At 53.1% G+C, this 19769-nt stretch overlaps 1 protein-coding gene across 5 annotated transcripts in view; it reads left to right on the forward strand.

The window, feature by feature from the left end:
- TRIM66 (tripartite motif containing 66) overlaps positions 1–19449 on the forward strand; it is a 73069-nt gene extending 53620 nt beyond the window's left edge. For 2 of the 5 annotated variants that reach the window (XM_073659033.1, XM_073659030.1), the window contains 4 exons: positions 1669–1804; positions 4080–4154; positions 9793–9945; positions 18173–19449. In XM_073659033.1, coding sequence (XP_073515134.1) covers positions 1669–1804; positions 4080–4154; positions 9793–9945; positions 18173–18427 — 619 coding nt within the window. In that variant the 3' untranslated portion in view covers positions 18428–19449. The remainder of the gene's footprint in view (positions 1–1668; positions 1805–4079; positions 4155–9792; positions 9946–18172) is intronic. The other 3 variants (XM_073659029.1, XM_073659031.1, XM_073659032.1) reach the window with 3 other exon arrangements.
- Positions 19450–19769: the final 320 nt, after the last annotated feature.

A 19769-nucleotide genomic window follows, 5' to 3' on the forward strand; every position in this document is an offset into this window, starting at 1 on the left:
TGACCATATACTGATGTGTGAACATGGCCTTAGGGCGCAGTATAAATGGGAGCAGGTTGGGAGCGCAGCGCAGTGAGCGGTGGCGGCGGCTCGTGTGTGCCCGCTTCATGTGTCTATGTAGCCGTCCCGCTCGGGTCGGGAGCGTGCCGCCGGTCTGTGCGCTCCGCTCCGTACTTGGCCCCATTTATACGGCCTTGTGATTGCGCCCTAAAGAGGGTGTCGTGTTTACACCTCCTCGAACCTGAGTAAACACATCCTTCATTGGGTCATTAAAAGGTCTTTTTTTTAAATTGTATAGAAAACCCCCTATGGGTTTCTGCATATTATGTGCAGTTTAGTGATAGGGACGGGCACATGCCAGGGATGGGTACAGAGAAGGGACTGGCAGAGGCAGGGGATGGGCACAGGCAAGGGATGGGCACATGCCGGGGATGGGTACAGAGAAGGGACTGGCAGAGGCGGGGGATGGGCACAGGCAAGGGACGGGCAGAGGCGGGGGATGGGCACAGGCAAGGGACGGGCACATGCCGGGGATGGGTACAGAGAAGGGACTGGCAGAGGCGGGGGATGGGCACAGGCAAGGGACGGGCACATGCCAGGGATGGGTACAGAGAAGGGACTGGCAGAGGCGGGGGATGGGTACAGAGAAGGGACTGGCAGAGGCGGGGGATGGGCACAGGCAAGGGACGGGCACATGCCGGGGATGGGTACAGAGAAGGGACTGGCAGAGGCGGGGGATGGGCACAGGCAAGGGACGGGCACATGCCAGGGATGGGTACAGAGAAGGGACTGGCAGAGGCGGGGGATGGGTACAGAGAAGGGACTGGCAGAGGCGGGGGGTGGGCACAGGCAAGGGACGGGCACATGCCAGGGATGGGTACAGAGAAGGGACTGGCAGAGGCGGGGGATGGGCACATGCCGGGGATGGGTACAGAGAAGGGACTGGCAGATGTGGGGGATGGGCACAGGCAAGGGACGGGCACATGCCAGGGATGGGTACAGAGAAGGGACTGCCAGAGGCGGGGGATGGGCACAGGCAAGGAACGGGCACATGCCGGGGATGGGTACAGAGAAGGGACTGGCAGAGGCGGGGGATGGGCACAGGCAAGGGACGGGCACATGCCAGAGATGGGTATAGAGAATGGACTGGCATAGGCGGATGATGGGCACAGGCAAGGGACGGGCACATGCCAGGGATGGGTACAGAGAAGGGACTGGCAGAGGCGGGGGATGGGCACAGGCAAGGGACGGGCATAGTAAGAGACAGATACAGGCTGGGAACAGGCACTTGGAGGCGATAGGCACAGGCAGGCGATGGCCACAGGTGGGGGACGGGCACAGGTGGGGGATGGGCACAAGCGGGGGACTGGCACAGGCAGGGGACGGGCACAAGCAGGGGACAGGCACAGTAAGGGACAGATACAGGCTAGGAACAGGCACATGGGGGCGATGGGCACAGGCAGGCGATGGGCACAGGTGGGGGACAGTCTCATGGATTACCAGGACGCAGCAGAGGGAAATAGGAAATCTCCAATCCCATTTGTGGCCATAGCTATAACCATACAGAACAGATCTCTGCTGCCCCCTGCTGAGCAGACACAGCTCTCACAATACTGGATTTCTGACCTAGGGGGCGCCATTTGCTGACATCTCTTGTGCTTGTTGCAGAGGTGAATGGGTCTGTACTCTGTGTCGCCATCTCAGCAAGACAGAAATGGAATACGACTGCGATAACTCGCGCTACAGCCGGGAGAATAAGACGGAGGAGGGGATGTTACCGCACCTGGACACCGCGGATGAGCGGGTGAGACGTTCATTATAACCAGCGCTAGTTATTAAAGGCACAGGCATTTCTAGGGACAAAGTATCTGAGCGCATCATGTGTGATACTGCCTGCTGAGCCGTGTATCTAATCCTACAATGTGCAGGAATATACGGTACCTACTAGAAACACGGAACAAGGGCGAGAACAGGAATTATCCTAAATATATCAAATGTTTTAAAAAGACCTATTAGAAAGGAATATACCCAGAAACACAAGGACACGCGGGTGAGAGCCGGGCGCGCCAGTCAGACGGGTGTGAACGACGCCACAGGGAGGAAACAGCCGGGGAGCTGCGGTGAATGGCGTGGGGTTTGGCTGTGAGTCTGGGTCCTGGCCGTGAGTCTGGGTCCTGGCCGTGAGTCTGGTTCCTGGCCGTGAGTCTGGTTCCTGGCCGTGAGTCTGGGTCCTCTGGTTCCTGGCCGTTAGTCTGGGTCCTGGCCGTGAGTCTGGCTCCTGGCCGTGAGTCTGGTTCCTGGCCGTGAGTCTGGGTCCTGGCCGTGAGTCTGGGTCCTGGCCGTGAGTCTGGGTCCTGGCCGCGAGTCTGGGTCCTGGCCGCGAGTCTGGGTCCTGGCCGCGAGTCTGGGTCCTGGCCGTGAGTCTGGGTCCTGGCCGTGAGTCTGGTTCCTGGCCGTGAGTCTGGGTCCTCTGGTTCCTGGCCGTGAGTCTGGGTCCTGGCCGTGAGTCTGGCTCCTGGCCGTGAGTCTGGGTCCTGGCCGTGAGTCTGGGTCCTCTGGTTCCTGGCTGTTAGTATGGGTCCTGGCCGTGAGTCTGGCTCCTGGCCGTGAGTCTGGTTCCTGGCCGTGAGTCTGGGTCCTGGCCGTGAGTCTGGGTCCTGGCCGTGAGTCTGGGTCCTGGCCGTGAGTCTGGGTCCTGGCCGTGAGTCTGGTTCCTGGCCGTGAGTCTGGGTCCTCTGGTTCCTGGCCGTGAGTCTGGCTCCTGGCCGTGAGTCTGGTTCCTGGCCGTGAGTCTGGTTCCTGGCCGTGAGTCTGGGTCCTGGCCGTGAGTCTGGGTCCTGGCCGTGAGTCTCGGTCCAGGCCGTGAGTCTCGGTCCTGGCCGTGAGTCTCGGTCCTGGCCGTGAGTCTGGGTCCTGGCCGTGAGTCTGGGTCCTGGCCGTGAGTCTGGGTCCTGGCCTTGAGTCTGGGTCCTGGCCGTGAGTCTGGGTCCAGGCCGTGAGTCTGGGTCCAGGCCGTGAGTCTCGGTCCTGGCCGTGAGTCTCGGTCCTGGCCGTGAGTCTGGGTCCTGGCCGTGAGTCTGGGTCCTGGCCGTGAGTCTGGTTCCTGGCCGTGAGTCTGGGTCCTGGCCGTGAGTCTGGGTCCTGGCCGTGAGTCTGGGTCCTGGCCGTGAGTCTGGGTCCTGGCTGTCAGTCTGGGTCCTGGCTGTGAGTTTGGGTCCTGGCTTTGAGTCTGGGTCCAGGCCGTGAGTCTGGGTCCTGGCCGTGAGTCTGGGTCCTGGCCGTGAGTCTGGGTCCTGGCCGTGAGTCTGGGTCCTGGCCGTGAGTCTGGGTCCTGGCCGTGAGTCTGGGTCCTGGCCGTGAGTCTCGGTCCTGGCCGTGAGTCTGGGTCCTGGCCGTGAGTCTGGGTCCTGGCCGTGAGTCTGGGTCCTGGCCGTGAGTCTGGGTCCTGGCCGTGAGTCTGGGTCCTGGCCGTGAGTCTGGGTCCAGGCCGTGAGTCTGGGTCCTGGCCGTGAGTCTGGGTCCTGGCTTTGAGTCTGGGTCCTGGCTGTGAGTCTGGGTCCTGGCTGTGAGTCTGGGTCCTGGCTGTGAGTCTGGGTCCTGGCCGTGAGTCTGGGTCCTGGCCGTGAGTCTGGGTCCTGGCTGTGAGTCTGGGTCCTGGCTGTGAGTCTGGGTCCTGGCCGTGAGTCTGGGTCCTGGCCGTGAGTCTCGGTCCTGGCTGTGAGTCTCGGTCCTGGCCGTGAGTCTCGGTCCAGGCTGTGAGTCTCGGTCCTGGCTGTGAGTCTTGGTATTCCTTGCTTTTCCTCGTGCTCGCTGTTATCAGCTCCTGGCCCGTCACTAGATGATATTACTTCCTTCCGGCATTGCTCCGGCCGCACATCTGTTTCCTTGTGACCTGAGATATCGTTAATCACACTTTGTCACTTTTATAAAATATATTTTAATAATTTCCGTCCCTGTGATTGTTCATTGTTTTTGGTTTATATTTAATTTCTGGTGGGTTTTTTTGGGGACAGAACCTCCTGCTTCCCTGCGGTGTGCGCTCACTGTGTATAACCTGACGCCGTGCGTTTCCATTCCAGCGGTGCGAGAAGCTGGTGCTGGCGCTGTACTGTAACAGCCTGAGCGTCCCGTTCCAGGAGCCGGTCAGCCCTGTCGTAAGTGTCATTCCAGCACCCTCCTACAGGAGGCGCTCTTCTAATAAACCCTGCTGGACAGCGACATAGAAGCGTCCCCACCCGGTCACACTATCTGCACTACTATACCTGCCGTCTGCTGCAGACTATCACACCTAAGTGCCCCCACACTATCTGCACTACTATACCTGCCGTCTGCGGCAGACTATCACACCTAAGTGCCCCCACACTATCTGCACTACTATACCTGCCGTCTGCTGCAGACTATCACACCTAAGTGCCCCCACACTATCTGCACTACTATACCTGCTGTCTGCTGCAGACTATCACACCTAAGTGCCCCCACACTATCTGCACTACTATACCTGCCGTCTGCGGCAGACTATCACACCTAAGTGCCCCCACACTATCTGCACTACTATACCTGCCGTCTGCTGCAGACTATCACACCTAAGTGCCCCCACACTATCTGCACTACTATACCTGCTGTCTGCGGCAGACTATCACACCTAAGTGCCCCCACACTATCCGCACTACTATACCTGCCGTCTGCTGCAGACTATCACACCTAAGTGCCCCCACACTATCCGCACTACTATACCTGCCGTCTGCTGCAGACTATCACACCTAAGTGCCCCCACACTATCCGCACTACTATACCTGCCGTCTGCTGCAGACTATCACACCTAAGTGCCCCCACACTATCCGCACTACTATACCTGCTGTCTGCTGCAGACTATCACACCTAAGTGCACCCACACTATCTGCACTACTATACCTGCTGTCTGCTGCAGACTATCACACCTAAGTGCCCCCACACTATCTGCACTACTATACCTGCTGTCTGCTGCAGACTATCACACCTAAGTGCCCCCACACTATCTGCACTACTATACCTGCTGTCTGCTGCAGACTATCACACCTAAGTGCCCCCACACTATCTGCTGCAGACTATCACACCTAAGTGCCCCCACACTATCTGCACTACTATACCTGCCGTCTGCTGCAGACTATCACACCTAAGTGCCCCCACACTATCTGCACTACTATACCTGCCGTCTGCGGCAGACTATCACACCTAAGTGCCCCCACACTATCTGCACTACTATACCTGCCGTCTGCGGCAGACTATCACACCTAAGTGCCCCCACACTATCTGCACTACTATACCTGCCGTCTGCTGCAGACTATCACACCTAAGTGCCCCCACACTATCTGCACTACTATACCAGCCGTCTGCTGCAGACTATCACACCTAAGTGCCCCCACACTATCTGCACTACTATACCTGCCGTCTGCTGCAGACTATCACACCTAAGTGCCCCCACACTATCCGCACTACTATACCTGCCGTCTGCTGCAGACTATCACACCTAAGTGCCCCCACACTATCCGCACTACTATACCTGCCGTCTGCTGCAGACTATCACACCTAAGTGCCCCCACACTATCCGCACTACTATACCTGCCGTCTGCTGCAGACTATCACACCTAAGTGCCCCCACACTATCTGCACTACTATACCTGCCGTCTGCTGCAGACTATCACACCTAAGTGCCCCCACACTATCTGCACTACTATACCTGCCGTCTGCTGCAGACTATCACACCTAAGTGCCCCCACACTATCTGCACTACTATACCTGCCGTCTGCGGCAGACTATCACACCTAAGTGCCCCCACACTATCTGCACTACTATACCTGCCGTTTGCTGCAGACTATCACACCTAAGTGCCCCCACACTATCTGCACTACTATACCTGCCGTCTGCTGCAGACTATCGCACCTAAGTGCCCCCACACTATCTGCACTACTATACCTGCCGTCTGCTGCAGACTATCGCACCTAAGTTCCCCCACACTATCTGCACTACTATACCTGCCGTCTGCTGCAGACTATCACACCTAAGTGCCCCCACACTATCTGCACTACTATACCTGCCGTCTGCTGCAGACTATCACACCTAAGTGCCCCCACACTATCTGCACTACTATACCTGCCGTCTGCTGCAGACTATCACACCTAAGTGCCCCCACACTATCTGCACTACTATACCTGCCGTCTGCTGCAGACTATCACACCTAAGTACCCCCACACTATCTGCACTACTATACCTGCCGTCTGCTGCAGACTATCACACCTAAGTGCCCCCGCACTATCTGCACTACTATACCTGCTGTCTGCGGCAGACTATCACACCTAAGTGCCCCCACACTATCTGCACTACTATACCTGACGTCTGCTGCAGACTATCACACCTAAGTGCCCCCACACTATCTGCACTACTATACCTGCCGTCTGCGGCAGACTATCACACCTAAGTGCCCCCACACTATCTGAACTACTATACCTGCCGTTTGCTGCAGACTATCACACCTAAGTGCCCCCACACTATCTGCACTACTATACCTGCCGTCTGCTGCAGACTATCACACCTAAGTGCCCCCACACTATCTGCACTACTATACCTGCCGTCTGCTGCAGACTATCACACCTAAGTGCCCCGCGCACTATCTGCACTACTATACCTGCTGTCTGCGGCAGACTATCACACCTAAGTGCCCCCACACTATCTGCACTACTATACCTGCCGTCTGCTGCAGACTATCACACCTAAGTGCCCCGCGCACTATCTGCACTACTATACCTGCTGTCTGTAGCAGACTATCACACCTAAGTGCCCCCACACTATCTGCACTACTATACCTGCCGTCTGCTGCAGACTATGACACCTAAGTGCCCCCACACTATCTGCACTACTATACCTGCCGTCTGCTGCAGACTATCACACCTAAGTGCCCCGCGCACTATCTGCACTACTATACCTGCTGTCTGCGGCAGACTATCACACCTAAGTGCCCCCACACTATCTGCACTACTATACCTGCCGTCTGCTGCAGACTATCACACCTAAGTGCCCCGCGCACTATCTGCACTACTATACCTGCTGTCTGCGGCAGACTATCACACCTAAGTGCCCCCACACTATCTGCACTACTATACCTGCCGTCTGCTGCAGACTATCACACCTAAGTGCCCCCACACTATCTGCACTACTATACCTGCCGTCTGCTGCAGACTATGACACCTAAGTGCCCCCACACTATCTGCACTACTATACCTGCCGTCTGCTGCAGACTATCACACCTAAGTGCCCCGCGCACTATCTGCACTACTATACCTGCTGTCTGCGGCAGACTATCACACCTAAGTGCCCCCACACTATCTGCACTACTATACCTGCCGTCTGCTGCAGACTATGACACCTAAGTGCCCCCACACTATCTGCACTACTATACCTGCCGTCTGCTGCAGACTATCACACCTAAGTGCCCCGCGCACTATCTGCACTACTATACCTGCTGTCTGCGGCAGACTATCACACCTAAGTGCCCCCACACTATCTGCACTACTATACCTGCCGTCTGCTGCAGACTATCACACCTAAGTGCCCCGCGCACTATCTGCACTACTATACCTGCTGTCTGCGGCAGACTATCACACCTAAGTGCCCCCACACTATCTGCACTACTATACCTGCCGTCTGCTGCAGACTATCACACCTAAGTGCCCCCACACTATCTGCACTACTATACCTGCCGTCTGCTGCAGACTATCACACCTAAGTGCCCCCACACTATCTGCACTACTATACCTGCCGTCTGCTGCAGACTATCACACCTAAGTGCCCCCACACTATCTGCACTACTATAACTGCCGTCTGCTGCAGACTATGACACCTAAGTGCCCCCACACTATCTGCACTACTATACCTGCCGTCTGCTGCAGACTATCACACCTAAGTGCCCCGCGCACTATCTGCACTACTATACCTGCTGTCTGCGGCAGACTATCACACCTAAGTGCCCCCACACTATCTGCACTACTATACCTGCCGTCTGCTGCAGACTATCACACCTAAGTGCCCCGCGCACTATCTGCACTACTATACCTGCTGTCTGCGGCAGACTATCACACCTAAGTGCCCCCACACTATCTGCACTACTATACCTGCCGTCTGCTGCAGACTATGACACCTAAGTGCCCCCACACTATCTGCACTACTATACCTGCCGTCTGCTGCAGACTATCACACCTAAGTGCCCCCACACTATCTGCACTACTATACCTGCCGTCTGCTGCAGACTATCACACCTAAGTGCCCCCCCACTATCTGCACTACTATACCTGCCGTCTGCTGCAGACTATGACACCTAAGTGCCCCCACACTATCTGCACTACTATACCTGCCGTCTGCTGCAGACTATCACACCTAAGTGCCCCGCGCACTATCTGCACTACTATACCTGCTGTCTGCGGCAGACTATCACACTTAAGTGCCCCCACACTATCTGCACTACTATACCTGCCGTCTGCTGCAGACTATCACACCTAAGTGCCCCGCGCACTATCTGCACTACTATACCTGCTGTCTGCGGCAGACTATCACACTTAAGTGCCCCCACACTATCTGCACTACTATACCTGCCGTCTGCTGCAGACTATCACACCTAAGTGCCCCGCGCACTATCTGCACTACTATACCTGCTGTCTGCGGCAGACTATCACACCTAAGTGCCCCCACACTATCTGCACTACTATACCTGCCGTCTGCTGCAGACTATCACACCTAAGTGCCCCCACACTATCTGCACTACTATACCTGCCGTCTGCTGCAGACTATCACACCTAAGTGCCCCCACACTATCTGCACTACTATACCTGCCGTCTGCTGCAGACTATGACACCTAAGTGCCCCCACACTATCTGCACTACTATACCTGCCGTCTGCTGCAGACTATGACACCTAAGTGCCCCCACACTATCTGCACTACTATACCTGCCGTCTGCTGCAGACTATCACACCTAAGTGCCCCCACACTATCTGCACTACTATACCTGCCGTCTGCTGCAGACTATCACACCTAAGTGCCCCGCGCACTATCTGCACTACTATACCTGCTGTCTGCGGCAGACTATCACACTTAAGTGCCCCCACACTATCTGCACTACTATACCTGCCGTCTGCTGCAGACTATCACACCTAAGTGCCCCGCGCACTATCTGCACTACTATACCTGCTGTCTGCGGCAGACTATCACACTTAAGTGCCCCCACACTATCTGCACTACTATACCTGCCGTCTGCTGCAGACTATCACACCTAAGTGCCCCGCGCACTATCTGCACTACTATACCTGCTGTCTGCGGCAGACTATCACACCTAAGTGCCCCCACACTATCTGCACTACTATACCTGCCGTCTGCTGCAGACTATGACACCTATCACACACTGCCCCTGAGGTGATAGCTGCGCAGTGCCCCGTCTGATTACAGCACATGCACCTTCTATAGCAGGGTTCCCCAACTCCAGTCCTCAAGGCCCACCAACAGGTCATGTTTTCAGGATTTCCTTAGTATTGCACAGGTGATGGAATTATTGCCTGTGCAGGTGATGGAATTATCACCTGTGTAATACTAAGGAAATCCTGAAAACATGACCTGTTGGTGGGTCCTGAGGACTGGAGTTGGGGAACCCTGTTCTATAGGACGCAGGAGCGGAGCACAGCGGCCGCAGCATTAGATACCGCAGTACCGTAGGGATTGTGACATCACTAATTGGACTAATTGCTGTGTTATATGCACGTCTTTTAATGAAGGCACGTCACTATTACCAGATTATAAAGAGGCCGATGGACCTGTCAATCATTCGAAAGAAGCTCCAGAAGCGACACATCCCTCATTACTCGGCCCCCGAGGAGCTGGTGTCTGACATCCGGCTCATGTTCTGGAACTGCGCCAAGTTTAACTACGTAAGTGACGAAGGACGACACGCAGGAAAGGAAAGCGCGCAAGATCTGGGATTAACACTGGGTGACAAGGCTCCTTGTAAATGGCCCAGAGTGGGAAAATAATAATAACAAAATAATCGATACTGGCCTTCTGGATGGGCACCGCATCTCTGGGCTGTGCACGGTGCCCCCGCCAGTCTCCTGGCTGCCCTTCTGGAAGGGAACGTCACATAATCACATCTGCAGCCATCACATTTTGTCCACTGCCGAAGAAGGGATTGTTTCTTTTGGCTCAGACGAAATATGAAGGCTGCAGCCGATCAGAAATACCAACTGGCTGCAGCAGTCGCATAACAGACCTCACCAGAAGAGGCGACCGGCAGAGTAACCAGAGAGAGTGCAGGGACTGGAGGTCCGTGCAGGGTAGGAGGGAGAGGAAGGCTCTTCTGTGTTTAGCTGAGAGAATAGTTTAAACTGATAAACTGTAAGGCTAAGTGCCCACGATGCAGAAATGCTGACGATTTTTTCTGCATCTCCCTGGCAGGAAAAACGCATGCGGATTTTACATGCAGATTTTACATGCGGATTTTACATGCGGATTTTACATGCGGATTTTACATGCAGATTGTACATGCGGATTTTACATGCGTTTTTCCTGCCAGGTACAAGCGTTTTGATCATGCGATTTCACATGCGGGTTATCAAGCGCTTTTCCAAGCGATTTTAGCATCACTTGGAAAGTGCTTTTCAACTTGGTCACACTATATAAATCCACGCAACCGGCATATACAGTATAGTGTGACCAAGTAATAAGTAAAAAAAAGAATAAAAATGGTTAAAAATAAAAAAATAAACATTATACTCACCTCCTGATGGCCCCCGGTCTTCTCTCCGGTGCTTCCAGTGTCTTTGGCAGCTCGCGGTGGTGTAAAAGGACCTTCCATGACATCATTTAGTCATGTGACAGGTCACACAACCGCCGACTTCAGCGATCACGTGACCTGTCACATGACTAAATGACGTCATGGAAGGTCCTTTTACACCATCGCGAGCCGCCGGGGAGCCAGAACGCATTGGAGAGAAGATCGCGGGCCATCAGAAGGTGAGTATAATGTTTATTTTTTATTTTAAATTCTTTTTTTTACAGGTTCTATGGTACCTGGGTCTGGAGGAGAGTCTCCTGTCCTCTACACCCGGGTACCATCCGCGCATTGAATCGCTTAATATCCGCATGTGCAGATGTAGTGATGCAGATATTGTGCGATTCAATGCAAGTCAATGGCGGCGATTATGCCGCGTTTCCGCCAAAATAATGGACATGCTGTGTATTTTTCCACAATGATAATCCGCAGCGGAAATTTCCGCAGCATGTGCACAGCACACGCGGATTATCATTGGAGACCATAGGGCACGTATTACCAAGCATTTTCGCTGCGAAAATTCCGTGGCAAAAACGCTTGAAAAAACGCATAGTGGGCACGCAGCCTTACAAGCTGCGTGAGAAGGACTGGGCTGGTGCAGCCTTTATGTAGTACCCAGTGTAGCAGTGTAGCTTTACCAGTGTTCGCACGGTGCTAGCAGTGTAGCTTTACCAGTGTTCACACGGTGCTAGCAGTGTAGCTTTACCAGTGTTCGCACGGTGCTAGCAGTGTAGCTTTACCAGTGTTCACACGATGCTAGCAGTGTAGCTTTACCAGTGTTCACACGGTGCTAGCAGTGTAGCTTTACCAGTGTTCGCACGATGCTAGCAGTGTAGCTTTATCAGTGTTCACACGGTGCTAGCAGTGTAGCTTTACCAGTGTTCACACGGTGCTAGCAGTGTAGCTTTACCAGTGTTCACACGGTGCTAGCAGTGTAGCTTTATCAGTGTTCACACGGTGCTAGCAGTGTAGCTTTATCAGTGTTCACACGGTGCTAGCAGTGTAGCTTTACCAGTGTTCACACGGTGCTAGCAGTGTAGCTTTACCAGTGTTCACACGGTGCTAGCAGTGTAGCTTTATCAGTGTTCACACGGTGCTAGCAGTGTAGCTTTATCAGTGTTCACACGGTGCTAGCAGTGTAGCTTTACCAGTGTTCACACGGTGCTAGCAGTGTAGCTTTACCAGTGTTCGCACGGTGCTAGCAGTGTAGCTTTACCAGTGTTCACACGGTGCTAGCAGTGTAGCTTTACCAGTGTTCGCACGGTGCTAGCAGTGTAGCTTTATCAGTGTTCGCACGGTGCTAGCAGTGTAGCTTTATCAGTGTTCGCACGGTGCTAGCAGTGTAGCTTTACCAGTGTTCACACGGTGCTAGCAGTGTAGCTTTACCAGTGTTTGCACGGTGCTAGCAGTGTAGCTTTACCAGTGTTTGCACGGTGCTAGCAGTGTAGCTTTACCAGTGTTCGCACGGTGCTAGCAGTGTAGCTTTACCAGTGTTCGCACGGTGCTAGCAGTGTAGCTTTACTAGTGTTCGCACGGTGCTAGCAGTGTAGCTTTACTAGTGTTCGCACGGTGCTAGCAGTGTAGCTTTACCAGTGTTCGCACGGTGCTAGCAGTGTAGCTTTACCAGTGTTCGCACGGTGCTAGCAGCGTAGCTTTACCAGTGTTCGCACGGTGCTAGCAGCGTAGCTTTACCAGTGTTCACACGGTGCTAGCAGCGTAGCTTTACCAGTGTTCACACGGTGCTAGCAGCGTAGCTTTACCAGTGTTCACACGGTGCTAGCAGCGTAGCTTTACCAGTGTTCACACGGTGCTAGCAGTGTAGCTTTACCAGTGTTCACACGGTGCTAGCAGCGTAGCTTTACCAGTGTTCACACGGTGCTAGCAGCGTAGCTTTACCAGTGTTCACACGGTGCTAGCAGCGTAGCTTTACCAGTGTTCACACGGTGCTAGCAGCGTAGCTTTACCAGTGTTCGCACGGTGCTAGCAGCGTAGCTTTACCAGTGTTCGCACGGTGCTAGCAGCGTAGCTTTACCAGTGTTCGCACGGTGCTAGCAGCGTAGCTTTACCAGTGTTCGCACGGTGCTAGCAGCGTAGCTTTACCAGTGTTCGCACGGTGCTAGCAGCGTAGCTTTACCAGTGTTCGCACGGTGCTAGCAGCGTAGCTTTACCAGTGTTCGCACGGTGCTAGCAGCGTAGCTTTACCAGTGTTCGCACGGTGCTAGCAGCGTAGCTTTACCAGTGTTCGCACGGTGCTAGCAGCGTAGCTTTACCAGTGTTCGCACGGTGCTAGCAGCGTAGCTTTACCAGTGTTCGCACGGTGCTAGCAGTGTAGCTTTACCAGTGTTCGCACGGTGCTAGCAGTGTAGCTTTACCAGTGTTCGCGCGGTGCTAGCAGTGTAGCTTTACCAGTGTTCACGCGGTGCTAGCAGTGTAGCTTTACCAGTGTTCACGCGGTGCTAGCAGTGTAGCTTTACCAGTGTTCACGCGGTGCTAGCAGTGTAGCTTTACCAGTGTTCACGCGGTGCTAGCAGTGTAGCTTTACCAGTGTTCACGCGGTGCTAGCAGTGTAGCTTTACCAGTGTTCACGCGGTGCTAGCAGTGTAGCTTTACCAGTGTTCACGCGGTGCTAGCAGTGTAGCTTTACCAGTGTTCACGCGGTGCTAGCAGTGTAGCTTTACCAGCGTTCGCACGGTGCTAGCAGTGTAGCTTTACCAGCGTTCGCACGGTGCTAGCAGTGTAGCTTTACCAGCGTTCGCACGGTGCTAGCAGTGTAGCTTTACCAGTGTTCACACGGTGCTACCAGTGTAGCTTTACCAGTGTTCACACGGTGCTACCAGTGTAGCTTTACCAGTGTTCACACGGTGCTAGCAGTGTAGCTTTACCAGCGTTCGCACGGTGCTAGCAGTGTAGCTTTACCAGTGTTCACACGGTGCTAGCAGTGTAGCTTTACCAGTGTTCACGCGGTGCTAGCAGTGTAGCTTTACCAGTGTTCACACGGTGCTAGCAGTGTAGCTTTACCAGTGTTCACACGGTGCTAGCAGTGTAGCTTTACCAGTGTTCGCACGGTGCTAGCAGTGTAGCTTTACCAGTGTTCACGCGGTGCTAGCAGTGTAGCTTTACCATTTGTGCTGGCACAGCTCCCGCCACGTATGTGTACTGCAGAATGTAATGCTCTCCTTGTTTTGTAGAATTATGGGCACGCTGTCTCTGATTCTGGGCTTGCGCTGCTGCAAAGAAATTGGCACATCTGACCCTAAAAGGGATTTTAAATCCCCCTAAACTCTGTTAATAAGGAGAGAGTGTCTAAGAACACACTGGTGAATGCTAGCTTAGAGCAAGTCCCCTTTAAGAAGCCATTTTGTTGGAGTCGTGTTACTTTGTAGCAGGTATGAAGCTCACAGAATATCCCCAGCATCTGGTGGGCGATGGGGAGCGAGGACAGTTCTGCGGCTTGGAATATGGGCGCAGAGGAGCCTCCGATGCCATTTCCACCCTCCTGGGCTGGGGACGTATTTGCTCAGACTGTATAAATATTAGTTCAGGCTTCCATCATTAGCGAGGCCTTCGCCAGTTTAAATAGCAGAAGCAATTAATGTAATTTCTGCAGTAAGGCAATATCTTGGCCGGCGCCAGCTCATTTCACTTTGTGATACTAATCTGCCGGCTGGTGGGCTACCTGATACCAGGGCGTGTAACCGAAGCTGAGGAGCGGGAGCGACGATGAATGGCGCTCAGTACAGAGCGCTGTGTGCTGGAATAATGGCACCTGTCACTGGTGGACACATGATTGCTCTCAGTCAGAAAAACAAGATAATCTTGTAGTTATGATAACTTTTAATGGCTAACAAAAATAAAATGAATGATGTTACGAGGCGAGCTTTCGGGACAACTTAGGTCCCTTCCTCAGGCATTGTAAGGTATATCATGCCTGAGGAAGAGACCTAAGTTGTCTCGCCTTGTAACATCATTTATTTTATTTTTGTTAGTGATTAAAAGGTATCATAACTACAAGATTATCTTGTTTTTCTCACTGAGAGCAATATATTTTCAACTGGCTAACACAGTACCAAACCACTTTTTTTTGTCTTTTAACTGGTGGACACATCACACGTCACACACGGCCCCAGAGTGTGCAATAAGCTGCGGAGATCTCCAGATTGTGGAATAAGCAGCAGAGATCCCCAGAGTGTGGAATAAGCAGTGGAGATCCCCAGAGTGTGGAATAAGCGGCGGAGATCCCCAGAGTGTGTAACAAGCGGCGGAGATCTCCAGAGTGTGGAATAAGCAGCAGAGATCCCCAGAGTGTGGAATAAGCTGCGGAGATCCCCAGAGTGTGGAATAAGCTGCGAAGATCCCCAGAGTGTGGAATAAGCAGCGGAGATCCCCAGAGTGTGGAATAAGCTGGGGAGATCCCCAGAGTGTGGAATAAGCTGCGGAGATCTCCAGAGTGTGGAATAAGCTGCGGAGATCCCCAGAGTGTGGAATAAGCTGCGGAGATCCCCAGAGTGTGGAATAAGCGGCGAAGATCCCCAGAGTGTGGAATAAGCGGCGGAGATCCCCAGAGTGTGGAACAAGCTGCGGAGATCCCCAGAGTGTGGAATAAGCTGCGGAGATCCCCAGAGTGTGGAATAAGCGGCGAAGATCCCCAGAGTGTGGAATAAGCGGCGGAGATCCCCAGAGTGTGGAATAAGCTGCGGAGATCCCCAGAGTGTGGAATAAGCTGCGGAGATCCCCAGAGTGTGGAATAAGCTGCGAAGATCCCCAGAGTGTGGAATAAGCAGCGGAGATCCCCAGAGTGTGGAATAAGCTGGGGAGATCCCCAGAGTGTGGAATAAGCTGCGGAGATCCCCAGAGTGTGGAATAAGCTGGGGAGATCCCCAGAGTGTGGAATAAGCTGGGGAGATCCCCAGAGTGTGGAATAAGCTGGGGAGATCCCCAGAGTGTGGAATAAGCTGCGGAGATCCCCAGAGTGTGGAATAAGCGGCGAAGATCCCCAGAGTGTGGAATAAGCTGGGGAGATCTCCAGAGTGTGGAATAAGCTGCGGAGATCCCCAGAGTGTGGAATAAGCTGCGGAGATCCCCAGAGTGTGGAATAAGCGGCGAAGATCCCCAGAGTGTGGAATAAGCGGCGGAGATCCCCAGAGTGTGGAATAAGCTGCGGAGATCCCCAGAGTGTGGAATAAGCTGCGGAGATCCCCAGAGTGTGGAATAAGCTGCGAAGATCCCCAGAGTGTGGAATAAGCAGCGGAGATCCCCAGAGTGTGGAATAAGCTGGGGAGATCCCCAGAGTGTGGAATAAGCTGGGGAGATCCCCAGAGTGTGGAATAAGCTGGGGAGATCCCCAGAGTGTGGAATAAGCTGGGGAGATCCCCAGAGTGTGGAATAAGCTGGGGAGATCCCCAGAGTGTGGAATAAGCTGGGGAGATCTCCAGAGTGTGGAATAAGCTGCGGAGATCCCCAGAGTGTGGAATAAGCTGCGGAGATCCCCAGAGTGTGGAATAAGCGGCGAAGATCCCCAGAGTGTGGAATAAGCTGGGGAGATCCCCAGAGTGTGGAATAAGCTGGGGAGATCCCCAGAGTGTGGAATAAGCTGGGGAGATCCCCAGAGTGTGGAATAAGCTGGGGAGATCCCCAGAGTGTGGAATAAGCTGGGGAGATCCCCAGAGTGTGGAATAAGCTGGGGAGATCCCCAGAGTGTGGAATAAGCTGGGGAGATCCCCAGAGTGTGGAATAAGCTGGGGAGATCCCCAGAGTGTGGAATAAGCTGGGGAGATCCCCAGAGTGTGGAATAAGCTGGGGAGATCTCCAGAGTGTGGAATAAGCTGCGGAGATCTCCAGAGTGTGGAATAAGCTGCGGAGATCTCCAGAGTGTGGAATAAGCAGCGGAGATCTCCAGAGTGTGGAATAAGCAGCGGAGATCCCCAGAGTGTGGAATAAGCAGCGGAGATCTCCAGAGTGTGGAATAAGCGGCGGAGATCCCCAGAGTGTGGAATGAGCTGCGGAGATCCCCAGAGTGTGGAATAAGCGGCGGAGATCCCCAGAGTGTGGAATAAGCAGCAGAGATCCCCAGAGTGTGGAATAAGCAGCGCAGATCTCCAGAGTGTGGAACAAGCGGCGGAGATCTCCAGAGTGTGGAATAAGCTGCGGAGATCTCCAGAGTGTGGAATAAGCTGCGGAGATCTCCAGAGTGTGGAATAAGCTGCAAAGATCCCCAGAGTGTGGAATAAGCTGCAAAGATCCCCAGAGTGTGGAATAAGCTGCGGAGATCCCCAGAGTGTGGAATAAGCTGCGGAGATCTCCAGAGTGTGGAATAAGCTGCGGAGATCTCCATGGCAGAACTTTGAGGCCGACCCCAGGACTTCTGCTGCGGATCAGCACCAGGAGTCGTTCCATAGATTTTCTATGCAGAATCCACCTGAAATAAGTAGCACGATCCAAAAATCCAAAAAGGCGGAATAATTTGCTTTTGCATGCAACTAAAGGTTGTGAGCATCCCGTTCACGAGCATTGGAGGTCGATTTAATTTTCTGCACTGAATCTGTGTCAAAGTCTATATGAAGTCTGTCCCCTGGGAATATACGAGAAGCGATCGGACCTCACGGCCGCACTTCACTGAGTGGACGAGTCTGATGTGACCCTGTGCCAGCTCCGCACCATCCGCTGCCCGCTACTCTATAATGAATGCTCGGTGTGCGGCTCCGCTACTTGCTAAACGCTTTATACTACTCTGTGATTTATAGGAAAGCGTGACAACCAATATGGGAAAAAATGGAAGAGGTATTTCCATATAGAGGAATTGGTGAATATCTGGGCACAACAGGAGCATATATAGATGATTGTGGGGGTCTGCAGATAGCTCGTGTAAATCCCTAGGGATACGGTAATGGTGGCCGTCACGTGGCATCTACTACACGTGTAGCAGATAATTCAGAACCGCAGGGAGATACTTTCCTATACAGTAAAAAAGGGTATAAGCCAAAAGGACGCATGGGGTCTATAAACAGTGTATAGATACGGCAGAACCAGAGAATACAAAATGTCTAAGAGCATTAAACTAATCAAATTCTCACCCCTCCTGCAGTGATGACATCAAGTCCATCATTCACATGACCGCTGCAGCCAATCACTGGCCGCACAAGTGTGCCTCACAGCAGCTTTCATATATATATAATATGTCATCCCTATAGGACCAGTGGGAAGCAGTGTTTTTTTTTTCTTCAAAACCCCTAGAGAACCCCTTAATTAAGACATCTAATATCCAGGTTATTTTCCTTATGATGGGATTAGTGTAATAAATGACATATATTTCATGTCTCTTATTCTCACAGGAAGACTCCGAGGTCGCCGAGGCCGGAAGGAACCTGGAGCTGTGTTTTGAGGATATGTTAAAAGAGACTTATCCGGGCCGAGCGTTCCCCTTCCCACAGGACGATGACTCTGACACAGAGGAGATTGGGGCAGAAAACTTTCCCCTGAATCTGAAAAGCTTCCATTGGCCAAACTATGGAGCAGAATGTGCACAGCCCAAGAGAAGGAGACGCCACCCCATGAGCCAGAAGGCCAGAGACTTCAGCCTCTGCTAGACCGCAGCAGCTGGCACCGACCGCCCAGCACGTCAGCGGATACCGGCAGCCAAACTGGCAGCCACACCGGCAGCCACACTGACAGCCACACCGACAGCCACACTGACAGCCACACCAACAACACCGACAGCCACACCGACAGCCACACAGACAACACCGACAGCCACACTGACAACAACACCAGCAGCCACACTGACAGCCACACCGACAGCCACACCGACAGCCACACCGGCAGCCACACCGGCAGCCACACCGGCAGCCACACCGACTGCCACACCGACTGCCACACCGACAGCCACACCGACAGCCACACAGACAACACCGACAGCCACACCGGCAGCCACACCGGCAGCCACACCGGCAGCCACACCGACTGCCACACCGACTGCCACACCGACAGCCACACCGACAGCCACACCGACAGCCACACCGGCAGCCACACTGAGAGCATATGCACATTGCTATAGCGGCTGCTCCACCCAAGCCCGCGGCGGCCCCATGTTATATACATTGTGACATTTTCTATCTGTACACACTCAGAAGTGAAGGAAAGATACAAAGTTTCTAGAACTGTTGTATTTTTATTTCTATGCAAAAACTGCTGACAGGAGGAGGTCCGTAACATTTCAGAATGATGAACTATGAAGAGACTTAAAGGGACCTGAGAAGAGCAAATATGGATTGACTGTCCAATGGGATAAGTTTAATTTTATAAGTTATAAGGTATCAAAGACCATCACGATCCCTGCTGTATACAGTACACCTATCTCCATGTGACTGATATCATCTGCTCCTCTTATATCACTCCAGAGCTGTAATAACATGTGACTGATCTCATATGCTCCTCTTATATCGCTCCAGCTCTGTAATAAGATGTGACTGATATCGGCTGCTCCTCTTATATCGCTCCAGCGCTGTAATAAGATGTGACTGATATTGGCCGCTCCTCTTATATCGCTCCAGCACTGTAATAAGATGTGACTGATATTGGCCGCTCCTCTTATATCGCTCCAGCGCTGTAATAAGATGTGACTGATATTGGCCGCTCCTCTTATATCGCTCCAGCGCTGTAATAAGATGTGACTGATATTGGCCGCTCCTCTTATATCGCTCCAGCACTGTAATAAGATGTGACTGATATCATCTGCTCCTCTTATATCGCTCCAGCACTGTAATAAGATGTGACTGATATCATCTGCTCCTCTTATATCGCTCCAGCACTAAAATAAGATGTGGCTGATATCATCTGCTCCTCTTATATCGCTCCAGCACTGTAATAAGATGTGACTGATATTGGCCGCTCCTCTTATATCGCTCCAGCGCTGTAATAAGATGTGACTGA

The sequence above is a fragment of the Phyllobates terribilis genome, unplaced genomic scaffold, assembly GCF_046119375.1.
Source record: "Phyllobates terribilis strain yellow unplaced genomic scaffold, ASM4611937v1 Scaffold_13__5_contigs__length_258822181, whole genome shotgun sequence".
Taxonomy (NCBI): domain Eukaryota; kingdom Metazoa; phylum Chordata; class Amphibia; order Anura; family Dendrobatidae; genus Phyllobates; species Phyllobates terribilis.